The sequence below is a fragment of the Gorilla gorilla genome, chromosome 3 (assembly GCF_029281585.2).
Source record: "Gorilla gorilla gorilla isolate KB3781 chromosome 3, NHGRI_mGorGor1-v2.1_pri, whole genome shotgun sequence".
NCBI lineage: Eukaryota > Metazoa > Chordata > Mammalia > Primates > Hominidae > Gorilla > Gorilla gorilla.
This window is the reverse complement of record NC_073227.2, coordinates 173374945-173399488: the sequence shown is the minus strand read 5'-3', so window position 1 is coordinate 173399488 and position 24544 is coordinate 173374945. Positions and strand designations below refer to the sequence as shown.

The 24544-nt window shown below is 33.6% G+C and overlaps 1 protein-coding gene across 4 annotated transcripts in view; it reads left to right on the top strand.

The window, feature by feature from the left end:
* Positions 1-24544, top strand: part of FBXW7 (F-box and WD repeat domain containing 7) — a 216583-nt gene that overhangs the window by 165599 nt on the left and 26440 nt on the right. For 3 of the 4 annotated variants that reach the window (XM_055385507.2, XM_019025750.3, XM_031010238.3), the window contains one exon: positions 22122-22204. In XM_055385507.2, the coding sequence (XP_055241482.1) occupies positions 22122-22204 (83 nt within the window). Of the gene's footprint in view, positions 1-19345; positions 19779-22121; positions 22205-24544 lie in introns of those variants that run through there. The other variant, XM_004040508.4, reaches the window with a different exon arrangement.

Here is a 24544-nt window from a genome sequence, read left to right as displayed (position 1 = left end):
GTGTGTGTTGCTACTGTTGCAAAGATGAATAAGACAGCACACCTTTCCCTTAAGGAATCCACAAATGCCTTCATGTCTCTGAGAGACTTGTCTCATCATCCACATTTCATGGTCACATATCAAAATTAGATGAACATGGCTTAATTAATTTATTCAACAAATAAGCATCTGCTAATAGCCAGGCCCAGTTCTAGGCACTTGGGATACATTAGTGAACAAAACAGGAAAAAAAGTCCTTTCAACATTTTAGTGGTCCTGAGAAGTCCTCCAAGGCATAAGGCAGTTTGTGCCAACATACAGTGTGTCATCAGACTCCTTTATTAAATTATACACTTTTCATTTCTAAATCATTTGGTGATAATTTGTATTATAGTTTTTTCATATGTATACATAACTACATACATGTACATACAATTTACCTGATTTGATAGAATTAAGTTAGTGGCCTTATTGAAATGTATAATCTGCCGGTTTTCGAATACTGTTAGATAGTATCTATTACAAACAGAATATTATTTTGATGCTCTGAAAGGATAAATAGGATTCCATTTAACTCCTTTTTTAAGTATTTTTGCGAAACAACTTTCTTTTGGTGTTTTTAATAATTCTATCAGGCACAGCTTAGTGATTTCTTTCTGAATTATTCCTGGATCAGAATTAGACTTCTTGTCTTTTTCCATGCCACTATGGAAGGTTGCATAAACTAGCATGTATCTCACATATAAATTAGTTATATAATGGTAGATAAAATTTATGGTAGATATATTTGTGTTATATTTTGGTATAAATAACAGTAGATATAATTTAAGATTTTTTAATATGATATTAATTTTACTATAGAAATAATAGTGGAAAGGCCCAGCATTTTTGGTAAAGTTGATGACATTCTAAATGTTAGCAGTTTCAATTCAGTTATTTCCTTTCACAAGTACCTGCTGATGCAGCACGTCTCTTTATTTGTATGTATAGTGTTTTACTCCTAAAATATGAAGGGTAAAATTATTAAAGTAGGGTTTTTTTAAGTCAATATCTTAGATTAATAAAGTTTTCTTTTGTGACTTTGATAGTGTCTTGTGTTTATATATTTATAAACTTCATTGCAATTTAGGAATGGGGGAAGCAGTGAGTCTTTCTCAAATATTAATACTGTTTTTGTAATTCTGTTTTTCTATACTGAATATTTTTCAGAGCTATTGAACCATAAAATAGCAGGCTTTTCTTCTTAGGAGAGCCATCATTTCTCAAACGTACATCTTACTACATTGGCATTATTTGCATGTTTGTTTTTCTTTTTTTTTTTTTTTTTTTTTTTTGAGACGGAGTCTCGCTCTGTCGCCCAGGCTGGACTGCAGTGGCGCGATCTCGGCTCACTGCAAGCTCCGCCTCCTGGGTTCACGCCATTCTCCTGCCTCAGCCTCCCGAGTAGCTGGGACTACAGGCGCCCGCCACCACGCCCGGCTAATTTTTAGTATTTTTTAGTAGAGACGGGGTTTCACCGTGTTAGCCAGGATGGTCTCGATCTCCTGACCTCGTGATCCACCCGCCTCGGCCTCCCAAAGTGCTGGGATTACAGGCGTGAGCCACCGCGCCCGGCCGCATGTTTGTTTTTCTTTGAGAGAGAGAATAGTTGAAAGTGGCCATTGAAAGTAGCACCTCCAAATGTAGATAATGCTAAAAACATTGCAGTGATCCACTATACATGTAATATTTTGATATAATTAACTTGAAACATTAATTTTATGGTGGAATTCCATGTTTGCATTCGTTAGGAATTTACTCACAACTAAATCAAGACTTTTGATTTGAACTTTCTTCCTCAAGTAAAGGTAGCACTCCCCACCCCACACATAAAAGAGACAGAAAAGGTTAAATATTTGTCCCAAAAGCACATGGCTAATTAGCCATTTGTTTATGATTATTTTGTGGTATCCTCATATAATGATGGGAAAATCTGTTTTGAGGATTTGAGAAAATTTATGGTAATGTTGAATGGAATTTTCTTAAATTTCTTCTCCTTTGCTAGTCTTGAACATGAAAATTGAAACTTATGAGCTATTTAATTACATTTTTATGTGTGGGTGATTTCATATAGTTCACTTGGGAACAATTTCAGCTTAAACAGCTTTTCAATAATCCATAGAAATCTCTGCATTATCACTTTAGATTTTAAAATGTCACTGTTGCTACTAATATGAACATGTAGGGGCAGTATAGTACTGTTTTTGTAAATCTTGTCTGAATTTGTGAGTTTTAAAAATCTGTGTTACTGTTAGAAGTTTGTTCTTCTCTAAGATAACATAACTATATCTTGCTTTTTTAAAGGATGGTTGGTACTACTTCATTAAGTTGGAACTATTCTTTCAGTTCATGTTCTTACATGTGTTATACAAAATCTCTTATATTATGAAAGCTCTTGGCCCTGATTTATATTTGAAGTCAAGGAATATGTTTAGTTAAAAGGAAAAATGCATTTTATTGTCTGACAATAAAAATGAGAATAAATGGATTCATAAAAACCGGAAAATACCAAGATCAGTGCAGTTTTGCCCTTACTCTGTGTCATCCTTTCAAAATGAATGTTTATGAGAATTTTTACAGTCTTAATTTTTCAATATGACAAGTGAACAAAACTGAGATTACCGAACAGTCTTATTTTTAAGATTCTTTAATTGGTACATCTTTTTTTGTGTCAAAATGGTTAAGGTTATTACAAACTTTATTACAAAATATAGTAACTTTTCCCCCGACTTAATATTTAAAAGAAGACAACTGAGCAGTTATCTCTTCCATCTATGTATTCACTTTATTCAACACCTCCTATGAGCCACGGACTGCTTTAGGCATTTAGAGTACAACAGTGAACAAAACATCCCAGCCATCACCCTCGTGGAGTTCATATCAGAAAAGCAGAGTGCCTAAGAGCGCGGATTATAGGGTCAGTTGGACCTGGGTTTAAGTTCTTTGCTGTACCACTTACTAAGCCTTATCTGTGAAGAGCTAATAGTAGTACCTTTTACAGAGGGTTGTTGTAAGGATAAAATGAAATAACCCATGGAAAGCATGGTTATGTACAAGAGTTCTGTAACTATTATGAAGCCCTCATAAGACATTTTTAGATGTGTTGGTAAAATTTATAATTAATTCTCCTGATGTAATAGTACTTATGATAGAGATTTTGAGTATTTTTTTCATTTTTAGTTTCTTCAAGTGGTGAAAGAAGATGCACAGCATAAATTTTGAATAATTTTTCTTAAACAGTTTCCTGAGTGACTTTTAATCTTCTCTGAGTGGAAAGATACCATGCATAAAAAGTTAATGTGATTTGGTTCTACTTACATTATGTAGATTCATTCAGTGCGACTATCATATATGTAAAAATTAACCCCATTATGTCTCCCTACATGAAGAAAAGCATATGTGACATATTGGTAGTTTGTTTGGAGATTCTCAGATGTTCAGAATAAATGTGTTGGTTTCAAATGTCATTAAATTGGAATTTTTAAAATCGCTATATAAGAATTAAAAATACATGTTATTGATTTACATATTATGTTAGCTGCTAAAATGTCTAGTATATAGTTTCCATTATAATTTTAAGTTCTGACCCCATTTTCCTACTGAAGCCCCCAAAATTTGGTAATTAAGAAATGTAACATACTTTTTAACAAATTTGAAAACTGTCTTGTTAAAATGGTACCTGATATATCATTACTACATAAGAATTGAGACTTAAAACATTTAAAGAACTGATTCACAAATTTTAACAAAAGTACTTAGAAAATTAGACCATTCTTTAGTACCCTGTGCTTCTCTTGGTTCTTGTTATTTCTGTGTTATACAGAAATTCCGTATTTAACACACACACATGCATGCATCCCCACACACGGGCATCCCACACACATAGAAATAAAATTCTAACCACCCCCTACCTCTATTTAATAGCTTATCAGCTATGTTCATGCTACAACTGCTTCATTGAAGGGAAGTGCTACTCTGCTGTTTTCATATTAGCTTTGTTATCATGTGGTATTTTTCAGCTGCTCATGCTCATTACCATACAGCTGGTATGTAGAGAAGAGAAGGAAACAGGCAGAAGTTGTACTGTCTACAAGAATAAGAAGCTCTCTTGCAGATGGGGTGCTGGCAGATGGGGCATGTGTTTGAACAGGTTTTACTAATAACAGAGTGCGTTAAAAATCATTCTGAGAAAGTCTAAGGTCAGTGCCATGAATTCAGAGCTTGAGAGGTTGTTCAGCTTTTTTGTAGACCTTTTTAGAATATTAATCGACTCTTACCAAAAAAAAGTAATAAATGGCAAACCATACCTCCTCCAAAAAAAACTTACCAGTTTTTTTCTTCTTTATGTTATATTAGTATGTTTTTTCTTTAGTATAATTTTAAAAGCATTAATACTGTCACTTAGTATCATCAACTTGTGTTGTCGTAGTCTTAAATATATTTACTTAAAATGTCTACGTCTGTATACAAAAGTGTAGATGCTTTGTGAAAATGGTAATAACATTCTTCAGTTTCTGTATATTAGAATATTTATTAGAAAGTGAAAACTAAAGATTTAGATATCAGTATGTATAGTGTTGACTACGTTGAAGATTAAGTCGAGGAATGTTTTATCTGCATTCAAAGTTAGAAGTGAATGGTATGCCCAGAAATGTATCTATTGTTAAAAATATTTCTTGCATATTTTGCATATTCACAAAACCAAAGTGAATGAAGTATAATTAAAATAACCATCATTTTTATGAGAGTATTTTAGTGGGATCTTAGTCTTTTTGGCCCTTTTTTATTAACTAGTGTTTCTTGATATATCCTCTCTCAATGGGAGATGCTGATGAAAAGCAACTGAAGCAAAATAAAGCTAGGCAATTTTGTGTAACATATGTAGTATTCAATTTAATTTTAAAGGAAATAGAACTTGTTCTTTTCATAGAGATTAAAATATGTGAATATATATAATATATATGAAATGTATACAAGTATAGCTAGTTTTTTTTTATACTTTAAGTTCTAGGGTACATGTGCACAACGTGCAGGTTTGTTACATATATACATATATGTATATACATATATACGTATATACATGTGCCATGTTGGTTTGCTGCACCCATTAACTTGTCATTTACATTAGATATTTCTCCTAATGCTATCCTTTCCCCATCCCCCCACCCCACGACAGGCCCCAGTGTGTGATGTTCCCAGCCCTGTGTCCAAACGTTCTCATTGTTCAATTCCCACCTATGAGTGAGAACATGCGGTGTTTGGTTTTCTGTCCTTGTGATAGTTTGCTCAGAGTGATGGTTTCCATCTTCATCCATGTCCCTACAAAGGACGTGAACTCATCCTTTTTTATGGCTGCATAGTATTCCATGATGCATATTTGCCACATTTTCTTAATCCAGTCTATCATTGATGGACATTTGGGTTGGTTGCAAGTCTTTGCGATTGTGAATAGTGCCACAATAAACATATGTGTGCCTGTGTCTTTATTGTAGCATGATTTATAATCCTTTGGGTATATACCCAGTAATGGGATTGCTGGGTCAAATGGTATCTAGATCCTTGAAGAATCGCCACACTGTCTTCCACAATGGTTGAACTAGTTTATAGTCCCACCAACAGTGTAAAAGAGTTCCTATTTCTTCTCCACATTGTCTCCAGCACCTGTTGTTTCCTGACTTTTTAATGATTGCCATTCTAACTGGTGTGAGATGGTATCTCATTGTGGTTTTGATTTGCATTTAGTTTTTAAAGCTAGTAAAAGTTACAACACTTTTGGCAACTCAGAAACTCATGCTTCAGATTTCTTGTCAGTAAAATGGAGGTACAAAATATTGTCTGTGAAGTTAATAACTATGAATAAATAAAATGATTTAAATGAGACCTGTGAGAAGTGGTGTACTTTAACAAGCATTGCTAAAACTGTGTATTCCTTTTAATAGTGAAAGTTTAGATTCTGTTGGGCATTTTAAAGGTACAGAAGTCCTAAACTGTGAAGTTGCATTTTTATTGCTCATCAAACTTATTTTCTTCCAATTTAATTTGTATTTGGACTGTATGACTGATAAATATGTAGAAATGCTTTTACGACTTTTCCCTGAGGGGGAAATATATTAAGTATTATAAACAATAGACAGTATAATTATAAAGTGATAAACCTGTAAAATGTATTGTTCACCTACATCATCATTTCTTATTTAGAAAATTATGAGTTTTTAAAATTGTGTTCAAAATTAATGGTTTTCTGTTGTTATTTCTGTAGCTCTACCATTGTTGATTAGGGTATGTCTTATGTGGCTAATTATCTCATATAAATATTTTTTATTGGTACCCTTCTATATGCAGGAACTATGTGAGGAGCTGAGATACAACAAGAATCAAAACAATAAAAATACTGCCCTCATGGAACTTACAGTCTATTGGAGAAGACAGACAAATATTTAATGTGCTCACACTGTAACAAGGTGTTGGCTTCAAGCACTGGGAAATCAGAGATAGCCTGTATACAGATAATTCACATATTTTCATCTCCAACCCAGACCTTTCTTCTGGGCCAGAACCAGTTGGAGCATGAGATTTGGATACCCAGTTATCTCCAAGATATCTCAAGATCCTCCTCACCCCTGGCCCCCAGAAAACAGAAAACAACCAACTAACCCAGTCCTTGTTATCCAATTGCACAAGTGAGAAAACAGGTGTTATCTTTGATACCTTCCTCTTTTTTACTTGCCATGCATGACCCATCTGTTACTATCCTATCAGTTTGATGTCCTAAATGTCTCTTAACTGCCCACTCCTATGCATCTCTGTTTCTACCCAGCTAATCGAAGCCATCATTATCTCTTGCCTGGTCTAGTGGAATAACTTCCTCACACAGTCTCTCCACATCTACTCTCAATCACTGCCATTCTATTTTCAGCATTACACTTTGAATGATTTTTTCAAGAAATACATCTGATTATATCTTTTTCTTAACTACTATGCAGCATTAGCTTTTCATTACTCTTATGGTAAAACCCAAAATCCTTCGAGGTCTTGGGTAATCTATCCCTTGTCTACTTCTTCAGCCTCATCTTACACCTGCCATCCTACCTCTGTTCAGTGTCCTCTAGCTATAGATGGTTACCCCTCCCTGCTCCGAACCTAGCTCAGTCATTCATTCGGCGAGAAGATGCCTTCTGTGAACCCACAGACTAGGTGGAAACCTCACCATTCTTAACACTCTTCGAACACTCTGCAGCATTTACCACAGTTGCAGTTTTGCTTTGTTTTGTCTCATTATCTTGCCCACTATGCTGTGAACTCCAGCCATGAAACAGACACAAGACTTAGTTTAGCTTATGTTAGGCAACTAAGTAACTATTATATTGAATGAATGAGAGTATCTGTGGCAGACTGAAATAACCACGTAAATCTGCCTGTGTTGTAATTATGTATCTTAGGTAGAATATAATTATGGAGATACTTGAGACAAAGTGTAGGGTAGAATCACAGAGATACATATGTATCAATACAGATGTTCAGTGTTAGGAATGATAACCATACATGGATCAAATGGACAATTATTGAACATGGATTGGCTCTTTAAAAAAGGCCTTATGTAATGAAGTTAAGAAACAGGGCCCGAATGATAGCCACATATTGAAAAGCATGTGCTCTATGTATTCAGATGGAAAATCCTGTGTATTTGTTACTACTTGGTTAGTAAGTCAAGTATTTTTAGGCTGTGTACTAAAAAAATTTTCAATGAAGAAGTCATAGTCCCTTATTAAGTGTATTTGGGTTTGAGTAATCAACAAAGAACATTTGAAGCAGTTTCTTTCATAAATATTATGATTCATAACTTTTGCCAGTTTTCCATAGGGTTCAAATCATTTTGGTAAGGAGGAAAAAACCTAGTAGCTTCGTTGAAAGGACACTCCAATGGAGATCCTTTGATGTTTCTGTTTTCAGCTCTCTTTTATTTCATATTTTAGGGAAATAAAGCATAGGACATGAAGGAAGGAGAGTAAGACATAGAGGTCCTGAGAGGGTTTGGGAAAAGGAAGCAAAACCCATTTGTTTTTGTGTTTCTTCTAGTATGCCCACTGATGACTGCCTGGCCTCAATATAATGTCACAGATTATAAGAGCAGTTCTTAACCAAGCGGAGCCACTGGCAGTAGTGTATTAACTTGTTGTCAAGCTGCTCCTGGTGAATTCCCAGAAATAAAGTGTATCACAGTACACAATTAGCTGCATAGTCCGTCTCTTCTTTCTGCAAGTCTGCAGTGGCTCTAGTGTGGATTTCATATTCACATCACACATTTGCATACTGAAATAACTAAGAAAACATCTTAGAGATATTTAAACTGCCAATATTTCTTGCTTTGTATATAGAGAACCCTATTTTTATTTTTTTGTAAACTGAAGACCAAGACTTCCTTAGGTTCAAATCGCATCTACCTTAAGTGACCTTGGGGTCGCTTAAAACTCTCTGCCTCTTTCCTCATCTGTAAAATAAAGATAATAATAGTACCTTCTGCAGAAAGTTGTTAAACCGTTTCATTGAATTAATATAAGAAAAACACCTAGGAAGAGTGCCTGACATATAGTGAGTTTCCTTCCCTGTATACATTGTATTCTTAAGAAAACATCTTTTTGAAAAGGAGTTGCTTATTCAAACTGGAATAAAGTTTGCAGCATCTTTGATAGTGGGCGCTGAAAGAGCATTCAGGTCAGTTTAAAATCTAGTGTTTATTTTTCTTTTATACATTTGGTTTAAAATATAGCCATGTGCATTTCTTGAAAATATTATCTCTTCCTCTTTCTAGTTGTATATATTGTCATACAAATTAAGCAGTTTCACTTATTATTCAAATGGATTTGTCATTTTTTATTGACTTGCCTGTCCTTCCCTCCTGAGTTGGGAGTGCTTCCAGGATAGATATTACATCTTGCTCAGTTTTGCATCTTTTTTGCTTAGTGCTTGGCTTTTAGTAACCCTGGACAAATATTTCTAAAATGTGGTAGATCTAGATCTAAAAATGTAACATTTGAATCACTGCTTAATTTTTTCTCTCTCTTGTTTTATTGTTTAGAAAATGGAGAATCATTACATGACTCAGGATTCATTTGGATGAGACTGATAATATTATAATGGAATTTGGAGTTAGAGGCTCACATGAATTGCTCTCAGTCACTAGCTTTTTCTGTGCTACCTATATATAATAAACAAATATTGTGAATCTCACAAAGTTAAAGTCTTTGAAATAAATGGATTGGTAGGGGGTAAATTACATCTTAGTGTAACAAAATCTGTTTATTGCAATGGTTTAATAAAAGTCAGGTGACTAAAAATATCTTAGAAAATACCACTTAATTTTAATCTTTGCTGTTTATGTTGTGATCATGATGATTAAGATATCTTCATTTATCTTCTCTTGAAAACTGTTCCAAGTTCTTGTTGTTTTTTTTTTTTTTTTTTTTTGAGAGAGAGTGTTTCACTCTGTTGCCCAGGCTGCAGTGCAGTGGTGCAATCTTGGCTCACTGCATCCTCTGCCTCCCGGGTTTGAGCAATTCTCTGCCTCAGCCTCCCAAGTAGCTGAGACTACAGGTGCCCACCACCATGCCTGGCTAATTTGTTTTATATTTTCAGTGGAGACGGGGTTTCACCATCTTGGCCAGGCTGATCTTGAACTCCTGACCTTGTGATCCACCTGCCTCAGCCTCCCAAAGTGCTGGAATTACAGGCATGAGCCACTGCGCCCGGCCCTAAGTTCTTTTTTAATATGCTGTGTTGTCTGTTGTTGGAATAACTTTAAAGGAAAGGTTTAAAATGAAGAAAGGAATATGTGTGTGTCTTCTTTATCTCATGAACTAAAAAATACTGGAATTTTAAGATTACACTAAAGTTCAGCATCCTTTTGCTAGCTTTGAATTGATATTCTTTTGGGTAGATTTAGACTATTCCTCATAGGATTTTTTCATATTGTATAATTATGAACATACATTGACTCATAAACTTAGATTTTAAGAAATCTAAGATTTAGCTTTAAAAAGTGGTCTCAATTTACCATGTAGCAGTTCATAACAGACCACAGCTATATGCACTTGTTCATATCAGGAGCAGTTCTTAATTTTAGTTATAATTCATATTTGTTTAGTAGTCATCATTCCATCATTACATACCATGCCTTCATGCAACTGGTGGGAAACTTATGATATTCATTCCACATAAAGGAGTTTTTAGAATCATGTATTAAATGTGATAAGCTTTCTTTTTTCTGTTCTGTTCTGTTCTTTTTTTTTTTGAGATGGAGTCTAGCTCTGTCTCCCAGGCTGGAGTGCAGTGTTGCAATCTTGGCTCACCCTCCACCTCCCGAGTTCAAGCAATTCTCCTGCCTTAGCCTCCCAAGTAGCTGGGATTACAGGTGCACACCACCATACCCGGCTAATTTTTGTATTTTTAGTAGAGTCAGGGTTTCACTCTTGGCCAGGCTGGTCTCGACCTCAAGTGATCCACCCGCCTTGGTCTCCCAAAATGCTGGGATTACAGGTGTGAGCCACCATGCCTGGCAAAAGTTAGTTTTCAAACATTTGGAGGTCTCAAGTATTTATAGGTAAATATTTTTTAAATCATGTGCTAAAATAAATTTTAAGAAAGTGAATCTGTAAATAAAATATTTCTATGAGAATGTTGAGAAGATAGCAAAGTGCTTCTATCAGTCTTACAGTTCACTGCACATAAAAGACAAATATACATTAGATACCTTTTCAAGTTGAGTTGTCTTGAAAATATTTATTGAACCTTCAGAGTCTTTTGGAATCTCCTAAACAGGTAGGGAGTCATGTAAGTATTTGCTAGTCATAGAATTCTCAATTTTTTTTTAAAGCAAATAATGTAATTTGTTAAAGTATATATATGTATATAGGAACTGCTTAAAAATTTAAATTAATGTTTTAAAAATGAATATAATCCTCTTTTTAAAATGTAGTGGGGCCCTGATTACTATGTTCTTCCCTACTCACTTGACAGCTATGTCAAACACTTGAATACTTAAAGAACAAGCAAGCTACATAAAAACAAAGAATTGATTAAAGATCACCATGAGGCACACTTTCTAGAGCAAGAACCCAGTGTTATTTTTGTTTCTCACTGGCCTAGCACCAAAACAAAATAGGTACTCAATAAATATTTTTGAATTAGTGAAATCAGTTTGAATTCACAGACTTTGATTCATAACTAGAGTTTTAAAAGATAGGTTCAAGTTATGCCTTGTCATTTTGAATTCTTCTGGAAAATTAGTAAGATGCTTGATGAGAAGAGGTGCCTATATTTTAAAAAGTGCAGTAAGTATGAATCTGGACTTTCTGTATCTGCCAGCCAAATGTTGGTTGGCATTTTAATATATTTTATATATATATATTTAATATATTTTTCTAGGCTTTTCTCTATGCATACACAGTGCGCACACACATAAAACATATGCTTTTTTTTCAAAAGGACCGTACCTTACATTGTGTTATCGAATCTCACATACCTTCTAGTTTTACAGTCACCCTTCTATAGTCACCTAGCTCTGTACCTGATGAACGGTTTCTGAGACTTCAAAATGCTCTATAGTGAAGTCTGTTCTTTAGAAAAGAGGCTTTGAGTCTGGGGGCCAGACAGTAGAGGTGTGGGGAGAAAGGGCTGGGGTAGAACAAGATGAAAATTTTCTTAGTGAGCTATACCTTTTTGAATAGGACAGGTTATTTCAGTCACATGTTGGCAAGAATCGGTGAATTGTGTACTCACCTGTTGCCCCGAGTAACTTTTTGGATTGTTTTTTCATTAACTTTTTCTGAGAATATACAATTTCAATGAATGTTTTCTACACCATTTCCCTACGCCGTGTATTCAGGAGTACAACTTGCTTGTATGTATGATTTCTAGTGTGAATGCCTGTTCAGACAGAAAGTCCCCTTGTTTGTCAGTGTTTGTAACTAAAATAAAAAGTCAACAGTCTTCACACCCACACAGTAAAGTTCTCCTAGTACAGAAAGACACATAATGCCCTAAGATGGAATGATGAGTCATGACAGGAGGTATTTTGAAGAAATTTAACAATATGTTAAATAACATTTTAACTCTAGTATTAAATGTTTCAATTAGGAGAAATAATTGTATCACATGGGTTATCCCCTAATGAACCTTGTAAGACCAGTGACTAGAAGTCTAATAGATGCTGTTAATCCTGCAAGTTAATAATAGTCGTATTTCCATTTACATCTCAGGTCCACAGGTGGTAATTTCCTTCTTCCCTCTCAACACTCACCAAACTTCTGTTTTTTAAACACAGAAGCAAGACCATGTCATTTATGAACTCTCAGACTATTAAAATAACTTCTCCATTTTCTGCCTCACTCCACCCAATTTGGCAATTGATATATAGTCCAGTATTGCTTTCTATTTGTTTCTTGTCTTTGTGGGGGTTTTTTTGTTTTTTGAGACTGAGTTTTGCTCTTTTTGCCCAGGCTGGAGTGCAACGGCACGATCTCAGCTCACTGCAACCTCTGCCTTCCGGGTTCAAGTGATTCTCCTGCCTCACCTGTCTTCGTGGTTTTTGTTGTTGTTTTGTTTTTGGTAGTTTTTGTTTGTTTGTTTTTGAGACAGAGTCTTGCCTTATCACCCAGGCTGGAGTAGAGTGCTGTGATCATAGCTCACTGCAACCTCAAACGATCCTCCTGCCCCAGCCTCTCAAGTAGCTAGGGCTACAGGTGCACACTACCATGCCCAGGTAATTTTTTTTCATTATTTATAGAAATGGGGTCTTGCTATATTGCCCAGGCTGGTCTTGAACTCGTAGCCTCAAATGATCCTCCTGCCTCGGCCTCCCAAAGCTCTGGGATTACGGGTGTGAGCCACCACACCCAGCCTCATTTCTTATCTTGTCACCTGGATTTTAAGTATCTTGTGGGAGGAAGGTAATTGCAATGTTTTTGTTTGCCCTTGGTAGCATTTCGCAGATATTGGGACATAGGAGGTGACTTATTTCTCAATTGATTGTTTTTTTAACCTAAAATTTTCTCAGTTTCTGTCACCTTTCCCCCATCACCAGGCCTTTGCCTCAGATTTCCCAGATGTGGTAGAAGCATAGTTAATATGGACCTAAAATAATGATTCAATAAACTGAATAATCAAGATTTACTTGTAATTTACATACATACTTATTTGCAAAATATAACACTTTTTTCTTCTTTAACAATGTCTCGTGTTTTAGCTTAACTTGAGCTACCACGTATCTAATGGAAATCAGTAAGAATTATTGATCTTGGGACCAGAGACCAAGGTTCTAAATATAGCTAGCTATTTAAGCATGAGCAAGACACTTAATTCTGTACCTACTTTTCTCACCTGTTAAATACAGCTACCATTTCTAGGGTATCTGTTATGTGCTAGGCATTTTCTGTGTCCTCACAGTGACTCTGTAGTTTAGGTGGGTAAGGTAGGTGTATATCATTACTGTTTTATAAAAAGAGAAAACAAACTCGTAAAGGTCAAGTAACCACCTAACATTACACTCTGGTAATGGCAAAACTTGCACTTAAATCCAGGTTTCTCTGGTTCCATTGCTTGTGTTCATTCCACAAACAAAGAGGAATTAGATGACATCCACAATCACTCTATGGCTTCCTGCTGTTAATGTTTTTTGCTGATTTAGTAGCTATACCGTTTTTTTTTTTTTTTAGTCTTTAGCTCTCTTCTCAAAACTTTTTTATCATGACTAATCACTAATTTAGGAAATTAATCCCAGAATTTTAAACAGTTCTTGAAATGAATACAAGATTAATATATCACACCTATGGGAAATTCTTCTCAAGTCAGGCAAATATATTTGAAAATCACAAACAGCAGCAATAAATATGGATTTGTGTAAAGAAAGCAGAAGAGTGAATAGGGTTTAGGCCGTATATTGAGGGAAATTTGATTTCATTTTTTCTCCATGTTAAATTCTTTCCTGGGTCATATTTGTGGTTTCATTTTTCTTGAAGTCAAACTTACATTTTATACTTTTTTTCCATGATATCTGTCTTACTTTACTGAAAGTATTACTATAAGAAATTCACAGTAAAATTTTGAGAGGAAACTTATGAATTCCAAATGCTTATTGGTAGTTTATTTTGGATTTTAAGCATGAAAGATTCATTGCTTTCTGGATAAATCAGTAAACTCCAGGGTGACTTGCTAACTTTGTTGTCAAATTATTGCACTGATGCCGGCTGTCTGTGAAAAAGTAGAGGATGTTGACTTAGTATTAGTCTGACAGCTCTGTAACAATATAAATTTTAGAGGAGCGAATAAAACCCCCATATTATTTTATTCTGTGGCTGGCATAAATAGAACTCTTAACTTGCACTATTGGGTACGAATTATGTATGTATGTATATTTATATATTTGTAGATAAATACATTTGTGCATGTGTCCATCAGATGACTAATTTGGCCCAATCTGAAGGAATGAAAAAACTTACACTGTTGGAACTAATACAGCAGTTGATTTGTGTCAAATCATCAGAGGCTGTATCTTTGTAAGGAGAGTTTTAAATAGCTTAAACTTCAAGAATTAAAACTTCTGGCCGGGCACGGTGGCTTACCACTGTAATCCCAGCACCTTGGGAGGCTGAGGCGGGCGGATTACTTGAGGCCAGGAGTTCGAGACTAGCCTGGCCAACATGGTGAAACCCCATCTCTACTAAAAATAGAAAAATTAGTGGGGTGTGGTGGCACACGACTGTAATCCCAGCTACTTGGGAGGCTGAGTCATGAAAACCTCTTGAACCCAGGAAGTGGAGGTTGCAATGAGCCGAGATTGCGCCACTGCACTCTAGCGTGGGCAACAGAGTATGACTATGTCTTTAAAAAAAAAAGCAAAACTACTACTTCTGTAATTATATTAAAATTTATTTAAAAGCAGTCAGCTATAACATTTTGATTTGCAGCTTGATTTACAGAGGTTTGGATTATATATATTATAAACATCCCCTTCCCCCCAAAAAATAAGTTTAAGTAAAGTAAGATTATCTATTACAGTGTTTAGTGTTTGGGATTTTTTTCTAAGGCACTAGTGTCACAGTATTTGTTTACTTAGATGGTAGTTTTGAAGTAAAGCTGGCTCATCTTGTTTTATTTTACATGTTCTCAAAAATTTTTTAGAACTAATTTCAGTATGAGTTCTAACAGTCAGATGTTTGTGTATATTACATTACACTATGCTCTTGTGTTAATTGACTATATTTCCAATGGAGAAAGAACAAAGTTTCAATTGATGTATATAATATTCTGTGCCCAACACAAAGTAGGTGCTAAACAAATGCTTACTGAATGAATAAATATGGAAAATTGCTTATTGGCCAATACTGCCACCTATTTGTGTTAGTGAAAATGTAAATGCTGGGCATATATACTATTCCAATTGATATCTGTAATAGAATGGGTTTATTAGTTTGCCAGTTTTAATAAGCAAACCTTTTAATAAGCACTCACATCCCAGAAAGTTAATGACAGTGAGTGAGTGAAATTTCAAAAAGTATTTCAGTCTCAACATGCTTGGCATTCCTTTCATTGATGTTGAAATTTTGAACTGTCTGTAATTTTGAACTGTCTGTAATCTAAATTCTGTGCTCAGGGCAAGACAGCTACCTGTGGTGGTTTCCTAGTCCTTTCTAGAGTACAAAGTGTTGTCATGATAATAATAAAATCACTGACATAGGAATATAAACACATTCTCCTACTGTTATGAAATGGAAGTGTATTTTTAAATGTTAGCAAGGTAATGAAAAGAACTAATAGTATTCATAGTATTTTCCACTAATTAGAAACTTTTTAGTTGAGTTGAACTTTTTAGTACTGATTGTAATATATGTTTAAGCTTTAGAAAAATAATGCTGTGGTTTCTGATATTTGCTTGTATGGCCAATTCAAAAATATTAATTATTTGTTTTGTATCATTTTCTGGATGCCCTAGAAATAAATTTGAGTAAGATGTGAATCTTTAGGGAGGAGATAGAGGAGAAAGATGTATAAAAATAATGACAATGAACTATGATAACTGCAGTAATAGAACTATATATAAGACGGAAATAATGAACTCTTGAGAGTCAAGGTGAGGTAAAGTACTCTATTAACTACATCCTTTATGTTGACATTATATATAAAGAAAAGTATTTCTCTGAAGATACATGATCCGCTTAAGACCATTTGTGTATATTTTTCTCACTGTATGTACACTATTTTTTCTTTCTGCTCACAACCACAACTTGCCCTTCTAAAAACTTAAGTCGTCCCAATTATTTGTTCAGAGAGAGCCATTTCTCTGGTAGGAGCTCACAGGTTAATGATTCTATGGCATCATTCCCCAGAGGCAAACATATCATCATATATTTGTGTTGTTTTTTTTTTCCTCGTTACTTCTAACTTCTATGCTAGCACGCTAGTTCCACTTCTACACCTAGCACAGTGGAGTTGTGATGAGATGAGCATTGGGTCTGAGTTAGCAGATGGATTTTATTCCAGGACCTTATTGTTGGTCATTCCCTTTGCTAATGGAATTTCAATAATGCTTCTAGGTTGTCAGTCAACACAAGAATTAATTTTGTATAGAATGGGAGAAATGATTGCCTAGCTGAAATTCCATGAAAATTATTGTAATGAAAATATATTTAATATAGTGAAATAGTAATTCTAAAAATATAGATGACAAACATAAGCATTTTCTTAGCTGTTTGGTTGACTAACTTAGCTATTTGGTTTCTTAGCTATTTGGTTGACCTTCTTTCCTGTGAACTTACTACTTAATATTTTAGTGTAAGGCATAAAATACTTTAAAAAAACTTATTTAACATAGATAATAGACTGATCTAAAGTTTAAAATGTTTCTTGTCACAGAGATAAGATAAATACAGACACAAACCCATAAAAATTTTTAAATATTATATTACTGAAAACTTAAATCTGAATAAAGTTTCAAACTATATTTTAGCCAAGAGTGGTATAAATAGAAATGCGAGTGATTTTATTTGCTTTGTTCATATTAAGATTATGATGACAGTAATGTAATAGATCACAGTTTTCATTGATAGTACGTCAGAGAATGTTGAAAATCATTTTTATTCTGTTAATTTGAAATTCAGTTAGAAGCTTGGTTGACTAGTTTTGCTTGACAGATTCTTCACAGTTCAAATTAACATCATAAGATATTAGGGAGAATTGTTTAAATACTTGGGAAGACAAGGTCTTCATTAGTACTTATAAACATTCGCATTTCTCACTTAAAGGATAAACAATAAAAATCATTCCCAAGTGGGAACCATGGTAGATGGAGGATATGTGGTAGTAGAAAGACTTCTCAGTGTAGACTTTTTTGTATATCATTTTGATGTTTGAAGCATACAAACCTGGTAATAAAACATGGATCTACAGGACAGTACCCACATACAAACAATATTTGTAGGGAACAGGTTTTCTTGTAACTCACAGCCCTAAGTAGGAGCCATATAACCATGGGAGCAGTCCTTTGAATATACAAAGTTAAGAGATATTTTCTTTAGGTTTTGAGACAGTATCCCCTACTTCATTAAAGTTAGTCTCTTCTTAACTGAGTAGATTTAATTTGAAAAGGTTAGTTCAACTAGAAATAGGACATGATTTCAGTTGAAGCCAAAGTATATACTATTATAGCACTAGTATTACACGTGTCTTATGGAAAACTTGTTACCACTGACAAATTCTGGATGAAATTTCAGGTGTTCTCATAGCCCAGAACATTGAGGAAAATCACCTTTTTTCCCCCTTTCCTAAATCTTGAGTCCTCAGAACTTCTGACAAAAGAGTTTATGATAAAGTCCATTCCTAACAATTAGATTTTTTTGTTTTTTTCTTCCCTTCGAAGTGAGATTATTTAGATAACTAACTTCTGCTGAGTACATGTACATATTGTTCCTGAGGGTAAGAATTAATTTAAGAGCCAAGTAGGAGATTTTTTAAAGACAAGTAGACAGTAGAATATAATTTCTAGAAGACTCAAGATGTACATCTTCATAAAATTTTACGTTATCTTATTTTCATTTATGTTTTAAAGTAAAAGATGTTGCATTGACATAATGTCTTAGTTATAAAGGTAAACATTTTTATTTTTAAAATTATGATACTACTTTATGCAGTATTTAGAACCATTTTACTAAAAGAAAGCCACTTACCACCATAGCAGAGAGTATTAAAATGTTAGTAAGTCCAAATGGTTGTTTTGTTTTGTTTTTCTGGAGAAACTTACTTCGAATAGTGGTAACTATAGGCACACAATTTACTTGTAATAAAGAACACTAATGGGGAGGGTAGGAGTAAATTAACTAGAACCTTAATAATGGGCTTTTCTAGTTCAAGGAATCTTATAATTGTCCCTGAAGCTAGTTGTGAAGGAAGTTGCAAGATGAAATATCTAGATTTGTGTAGTAGTCATTCCAGGAAAAATGTTGCCTTCTGGCAAACTTTGGCATCTTTATTATGTAAAATGCCTTTTTAATGATAAGCAATATAGATTGTCAAAATAATTTTGGAGATAGAAGTCTAGTGCCTCCTGTTTACTCCAGATTAAATTAGCAAATAAAAGTAAGCCTCTCTAGCCAGCACAGTGTTTACTCTTTTCGGGATAAAATAGCCTTTTGGCCAAACTTTACACACTTAGGTAGTACTAGTTTGTTAATCTTACAAAGATATTCTTATGATTAGTAAGAATTGATGAAGTGTATGGCAATTTTCCTGAAAATTGCTATGTTTTAAAGGATTGAAATGGAAAAGCATAGGCAATGTTTTTATTAAATCAATACCAAAATATGCAGTTTGAAATATAACTTAGATTACATAATTTCTGCAAATGCTGTCGGCTCCAAACCAGTTTACTTTATTGTCAGTCAACCCCAGAGAATATTAATTTCTCTTTTCGGGATTGCCTGTTTTGTACCATCCAAGCTACTTGAAAAATCTGATTAGTCTGTGCCAGGACTACGGTAGGATGACAGTGAAAATAGCATGCTTTGCCTCTGTTGAGGGGGACCGTATGAAAATATATCCTATTTTCAAAATGTTTCTGAAAAGACTTATTTGTGGAAATGTTCCTTGCTATTTAAAACTCTTCAAAAATGCGGGTTTTACAAAATACAAAAATAACCTCTTGAAAGTTTGAAAGGGGAGAGGGGGCTGTCGTGTGGGGGCGGTCTCTGCTGCCCACATCCTCCCTCTGTTCAGTGCGTTGTGTGCTTACGGGTTCCCTGGAGCGGATCACCATATAATTGATGTGCAGTCTGCATTGCTGAATCCTGGACTGCACCATTCTGTGTTCAAGGGAAGATGTAATCTGATCCCTCTGCTGCTGAGGGAGGAATCTGTTCAGTCAAGGCTTTGACAGGGCATAGTCTCCTCCAATAATCTTCTCCGTTCTCTCTCATTATTCCCTCGAGTTCTTCTCAGTCAAGCTGCATGTATGTATGTGTGTCCCGAGAAGCGGTTTGATACTGAGCTGCATTTGCCTTTACTGTGGAGTTTTGTTGCCGGTTCTGCTCCCTAATCTTCCTTTTCTGACGTGCCTGAGCATGTCCACATTAGAATCTGTGACATACCTACCTGAAAAAGGTTTATATTGTCAGAGACTGCCAAGCAGCCGGACACACGGGGGCACAGAATCACTGAAGGGGAAAAATACAGAAAATATGGGTTTCTACGGCACATTAAAAATGATTTTTTACAAAGTAAGTAAGCTGTTTTCTTCCTATGCTATGTGATTGTGTGTGTATGCCTGCCTGAGAAGGAAAATCTGTATCATCAGAGATGGCTGCAGTATCCTCTAATTTTGGTGGGTGGCTGGATGTCTGGTATTCTGTTTTATATCATGAATGTAAGCAAATAATGGAAAGACTGTGAGCTGGAAAAAGCTTTAAATTTAAGATAAAATGTATATTTTAATCTGAGAATTTTTCACTAAAAATACATTCAGACTTTAGAAATGTGGCTCTGTTAAATGCTGACCTGGAAATACTCTATCCTTAGTTGGCTTTTAGTGAACCTTTTGCCTTCAATTTTTCTATACCTTGTATACAGTTTTTCTTTTTTCATTAGTTGACTCTTTAAAAGTATAGAATCATGAGACTATTTGGGATTTATATTTAAAGAGATCATGTTTACTTTCTGTACCCCTCAAAAATTGCAGAATTAATTTTTGGTTCTGAAGTCAGTATTTTCAGTAAACAGTACAGTATTTAAAAGACTTCTATAGTCATACAGAAGGTGCTTTCCTTTATAAAATATTTTTAAAATAAAATCCTTTCTCAGTGGTTTCCTTGATACACATTTTGGGGCATGTTTATTCATTGAAGGATTTCTAAGATGGAAATAAAGTTTGCTTTTAGTGGCAAATGGTATTTGCACCAATGTTTTTTACAAGGTATCCTGGGAAGTTCTGAAAGCCAGTATTACAAACTTAATTAGAATAAATATCAAAGTTTCTCCTAATTATGAAGATAAGAATTTGTGGAAGTTATCAAAAAACTAGATTTTAACATAGTCTGTACTGACTGACCTTCCTGATGGATTCATTTGCATGTATGTTTATATATATATGTGTATCTATAAATTATATACACGGAAACATGTGGCTACCTATATACTTCAGCTTTTATATTTATATTTGCTTTTTAATAAAATTATTTGGAGAAAGAAAATAATGGTTTCTGAGAGGAATCACTTTAAAACAATGTAATGAGTATATAAACTTCTAAAGGGAAGAAACCAGCCAGATCAATTCCATTTCTTTCCAGTAGGTATGTCATGAACTAAGGTATAAATTGTAGATGAGCTTGTTGTACCCTCACCTCTAGCCCCTAATGTCGTAAGATCATCCCAGTATTTTAGAAAACTCTTTGTGATGACAAAAACATGGTCTTTATTATTCAGTGTGGCTCTAAAACATTTTAAGTCTTTTTAGTATTTATATTGTATCATGCTATGTTATGATGTTCCCATGTAAGGCAAGAGGTAGGAAAATAAGGCTGCTGCAAAGCAAGGATTTTTACCTACTTATAAACATGAGGATAGCTCTCTATCACTTTGGAGTGTTCTTCCTCCTATAACTTGCAGTAATACAGTGATTAATTAGTGGACACAAATCTTAAAAAGGGGTTGTTGAAATGGAAAAAGTCAAATCTTACCAGATTTTATTTTCTAGTTTTAAAATATACATATGGTCACATAAGAATATTTCAATATGGATGTTGACAAGAAACAATTCTGAATATATTTATAGTATAACATGGCATAATGAAACACCTTAAAATGTAGATTTTGGATTCACCTTATAGAGAGGCATAACTGACTCTTTTAAAACCTTTCTGTTGTTGCTTTTCAAGTTAGAATATTTTGTCCTGAGTATCTGTCAATAGAGCTATATTCTGTATATATATCAATTGATAACTTTTCCCCTCAGCGTTATTATACTATCTCCAGATTTCTCTTATTATTGATTTACTTTTTAAAACTGTCCTTATTGCCCGTATTAATTGCTTTATGCCTTATCACTATTCAAGATTATTTATACTGCTCTTTACCCTCTTATAATGGTATGAGTGTTTAAAATTGAGTTTGTTACTTTCATAATTATTTCTGATTTTACAATTTTGAATTTTATCTTTATTAAAAACATGTTTTTAAAGAAAAATGATTCACGAGGAAGGCACGTTAAATATGATTATTTTCTGTGTGGATTAACTTGAGATTTTTCCGTATGTTGGTTATTAAATTGGAAAACATGAAAGATATATTATCTCAAGGAATATATATATATAATGAATATCAGTTTTCAAATCATCACACACTGTTCTTCTGGATAAAATATTAGGGGGGAAAATTCACCTTTCCATTCCATTCAGAGTAAAACAAAGTAGAACAAATAGAAGAAACTATGAAACATTTATTTTATATATTTAATTAACATTTTAGGCATATGAAAATTTAAGAATTTAAAATATTAACCATGCTGACTCAAGATTTGATAGTTAGACGATTTTTAAAAAACATATCTTGTTTGTTTTACCTTATAGATGAAAAGAAAGTTGGACCATGGTTCTGAGGTCCGCTCTTTTTCTTTGGGAAAGAAACCATGCAAAGTCTCAGAATATACAAGGTAATATTAAATATAATGATTATCTCATGATTCTCCGTTTTTTAGAGTTGATTCTGAAAGTGTTTTAGTTTATTCTTATAGAATAATAATGTTACTAGTATGGTTGACTGTTTAACACATTTTGAGATTACCGGAAATTGAGAACTATATCATTTTAAATAAAAGGAATGCCACCTTAGTTTATGTTTTGTTACTAATACATTTTGAAGTAGGACACAAGCAGAAATTATCTTGTGAACAAAAATTTAAAATTACAATTTTTAAGGAATTCTAAAAAGTAAACCATAAAATATGAATATGAGCCCCTGTGTCTTGTTACTATAGCAACAGCTGTTCTAGGGTAGACATTTATGTATGGAAATTTGAAGATACATTTATTAGCAGTGAAGTAAAACAATTACTAACTCAATCTTATTTCATGAAATTAATGTGTTAGAAATTTTCTTTTATGGGCTTGGTAGGTCTTAAGTTTTTAACACATACATTTCTTTTCTATACCAGTAGAATAGTTTCCATAACAACGAAATATAATTGTAATCTTTTTCTACTTCAGTCCCCATTATTTTTGGATTTTACATCAGTATAAAACTTTTCCCACTCTCACAGTTATTAGGCTAACTTAAGCACAATGTCTATTGCCCAGTCAATTAAAAGTGGCTTTGAATGTCACTTGGAATGTCGTATTTTAAAATTTAAATGACAGAAGTATCTTAGAGCTTTTTTTTTTGGTCTTTAAAACAGAATTTTTTGTATAATTGCCAGTTTTTAAAATAAGTGATTGAAAGTTAACAGTAGAAACCATAAGAACTTCATGGTTATGACATTTCTTCCTTTCTCTCAAAATATTTCAATTTAGTTATTTTTATTCTATAAGATGCACTAAAATTAACATTGCTCAGATGTAATTTTTTTATTGAACATTGTTGCAGATTGTGCCTCTTATAGAGAAATAGCTTGTTTTTATTTCAGTTGTAAAAAATATTTCTTTGAAATGCTGCTTTATGAAATTTGAAAATCATCATAATTGGAATAGTCTTACATTCAAAAAGTGAAGAGATAACACAGAAGAGAAAAATAAAGCTATCTCTTATTCAGGAGCTGCTTTTCTGTGTGATTTTTCTTATGTTAACTGTCCCCCTTCCTGTTACTCTTTGCCTTTTGACAGTTTTACTGTGTTTTGGCACTTCCACCAGAGGGTGTGGAGGGATAGAGAAACAAGTGAAACTATTCACTTCATTTTGCTTTTCCCTTCTAGTCATGATAAAGTATTTCTTGGATGAGAAATTTGCATTTAATGTTAAACTAACTGTTAATGCTGTTTTTTAAATGTGTCAGTCTTCTATTAATATGGCTGATACCAGGACAAAGGTATTAATTACATTGTTCACTGTTTTTAAGGCAGCTTAGAATAAATGAGTGCTGAATTTTTATTACAGAACACATTTTAGTAAAATTTGTCTTTAGTTGCTCACTTTTTATATTGACAAAGCAACTGAAAAGGCAGAAGTTTTATTTTTAGCCTGTTAATATATAATTTTATTAAAGCAAAATTAGACCAAACAGCATATTTATTTCCATGTTTTTTTGGAGACTCTCGGTTAGGAAGGTATATATTTGGTATTTTGTGATATTTTTGACAGATTTGCTAATAAGATAAAACTATGATTTTTCCATCAAAAATTTGTTATAAACATATCCTATTTTATTTTGGAGAAAAAGAAAATAGAACTTACCTTTGAATTTGAAAGAAGAAAAGATAGATTTAATTGCTGAATGTTAAAGATTGTCTTCGATTTATACTATTAGAGGATTTAAAGGGAGTAGATAAGAAGACTTTTCTGTAAAATCTGGTGACTGAGATACATTTTTTAACAAAATAATGCTGGATAGAAAAAAACAGCTGGAGGAGTTGTTTCATTAGTAATTTATCAGAGTTTGATTGTTAACTATTATGATGCAATTTATAAGTGTTCTTTGAATTTAAAATAATTAATCAACATAGCTCAATGAATTGAGTGAGAATTTCTTTTCAAATATAATTTTGTTAAACCAGACCTTCCTGCTGCTTTTTTTCCAAGGTCTTTAAAATGGATACCCAATATTTACCTTGAGTTTAGTTTAATTACATGCAGAAATTAGAAAGGAAAGTTTAATACGTTAGTAATATAGTTATATATTCTTTCTGCTATTAATTGGTCATTTTTAGGGTAGCTAGACAGTTTTAGAGAGATCATCTAGTCGTCATCATTTTACTAGTGGCAGAATTGAATTTCAAGTTTGTTTGAGACAGTTAAATCTCAAAATTTAAATTATTGTATAAAAATGTTTAGATGATCTTAT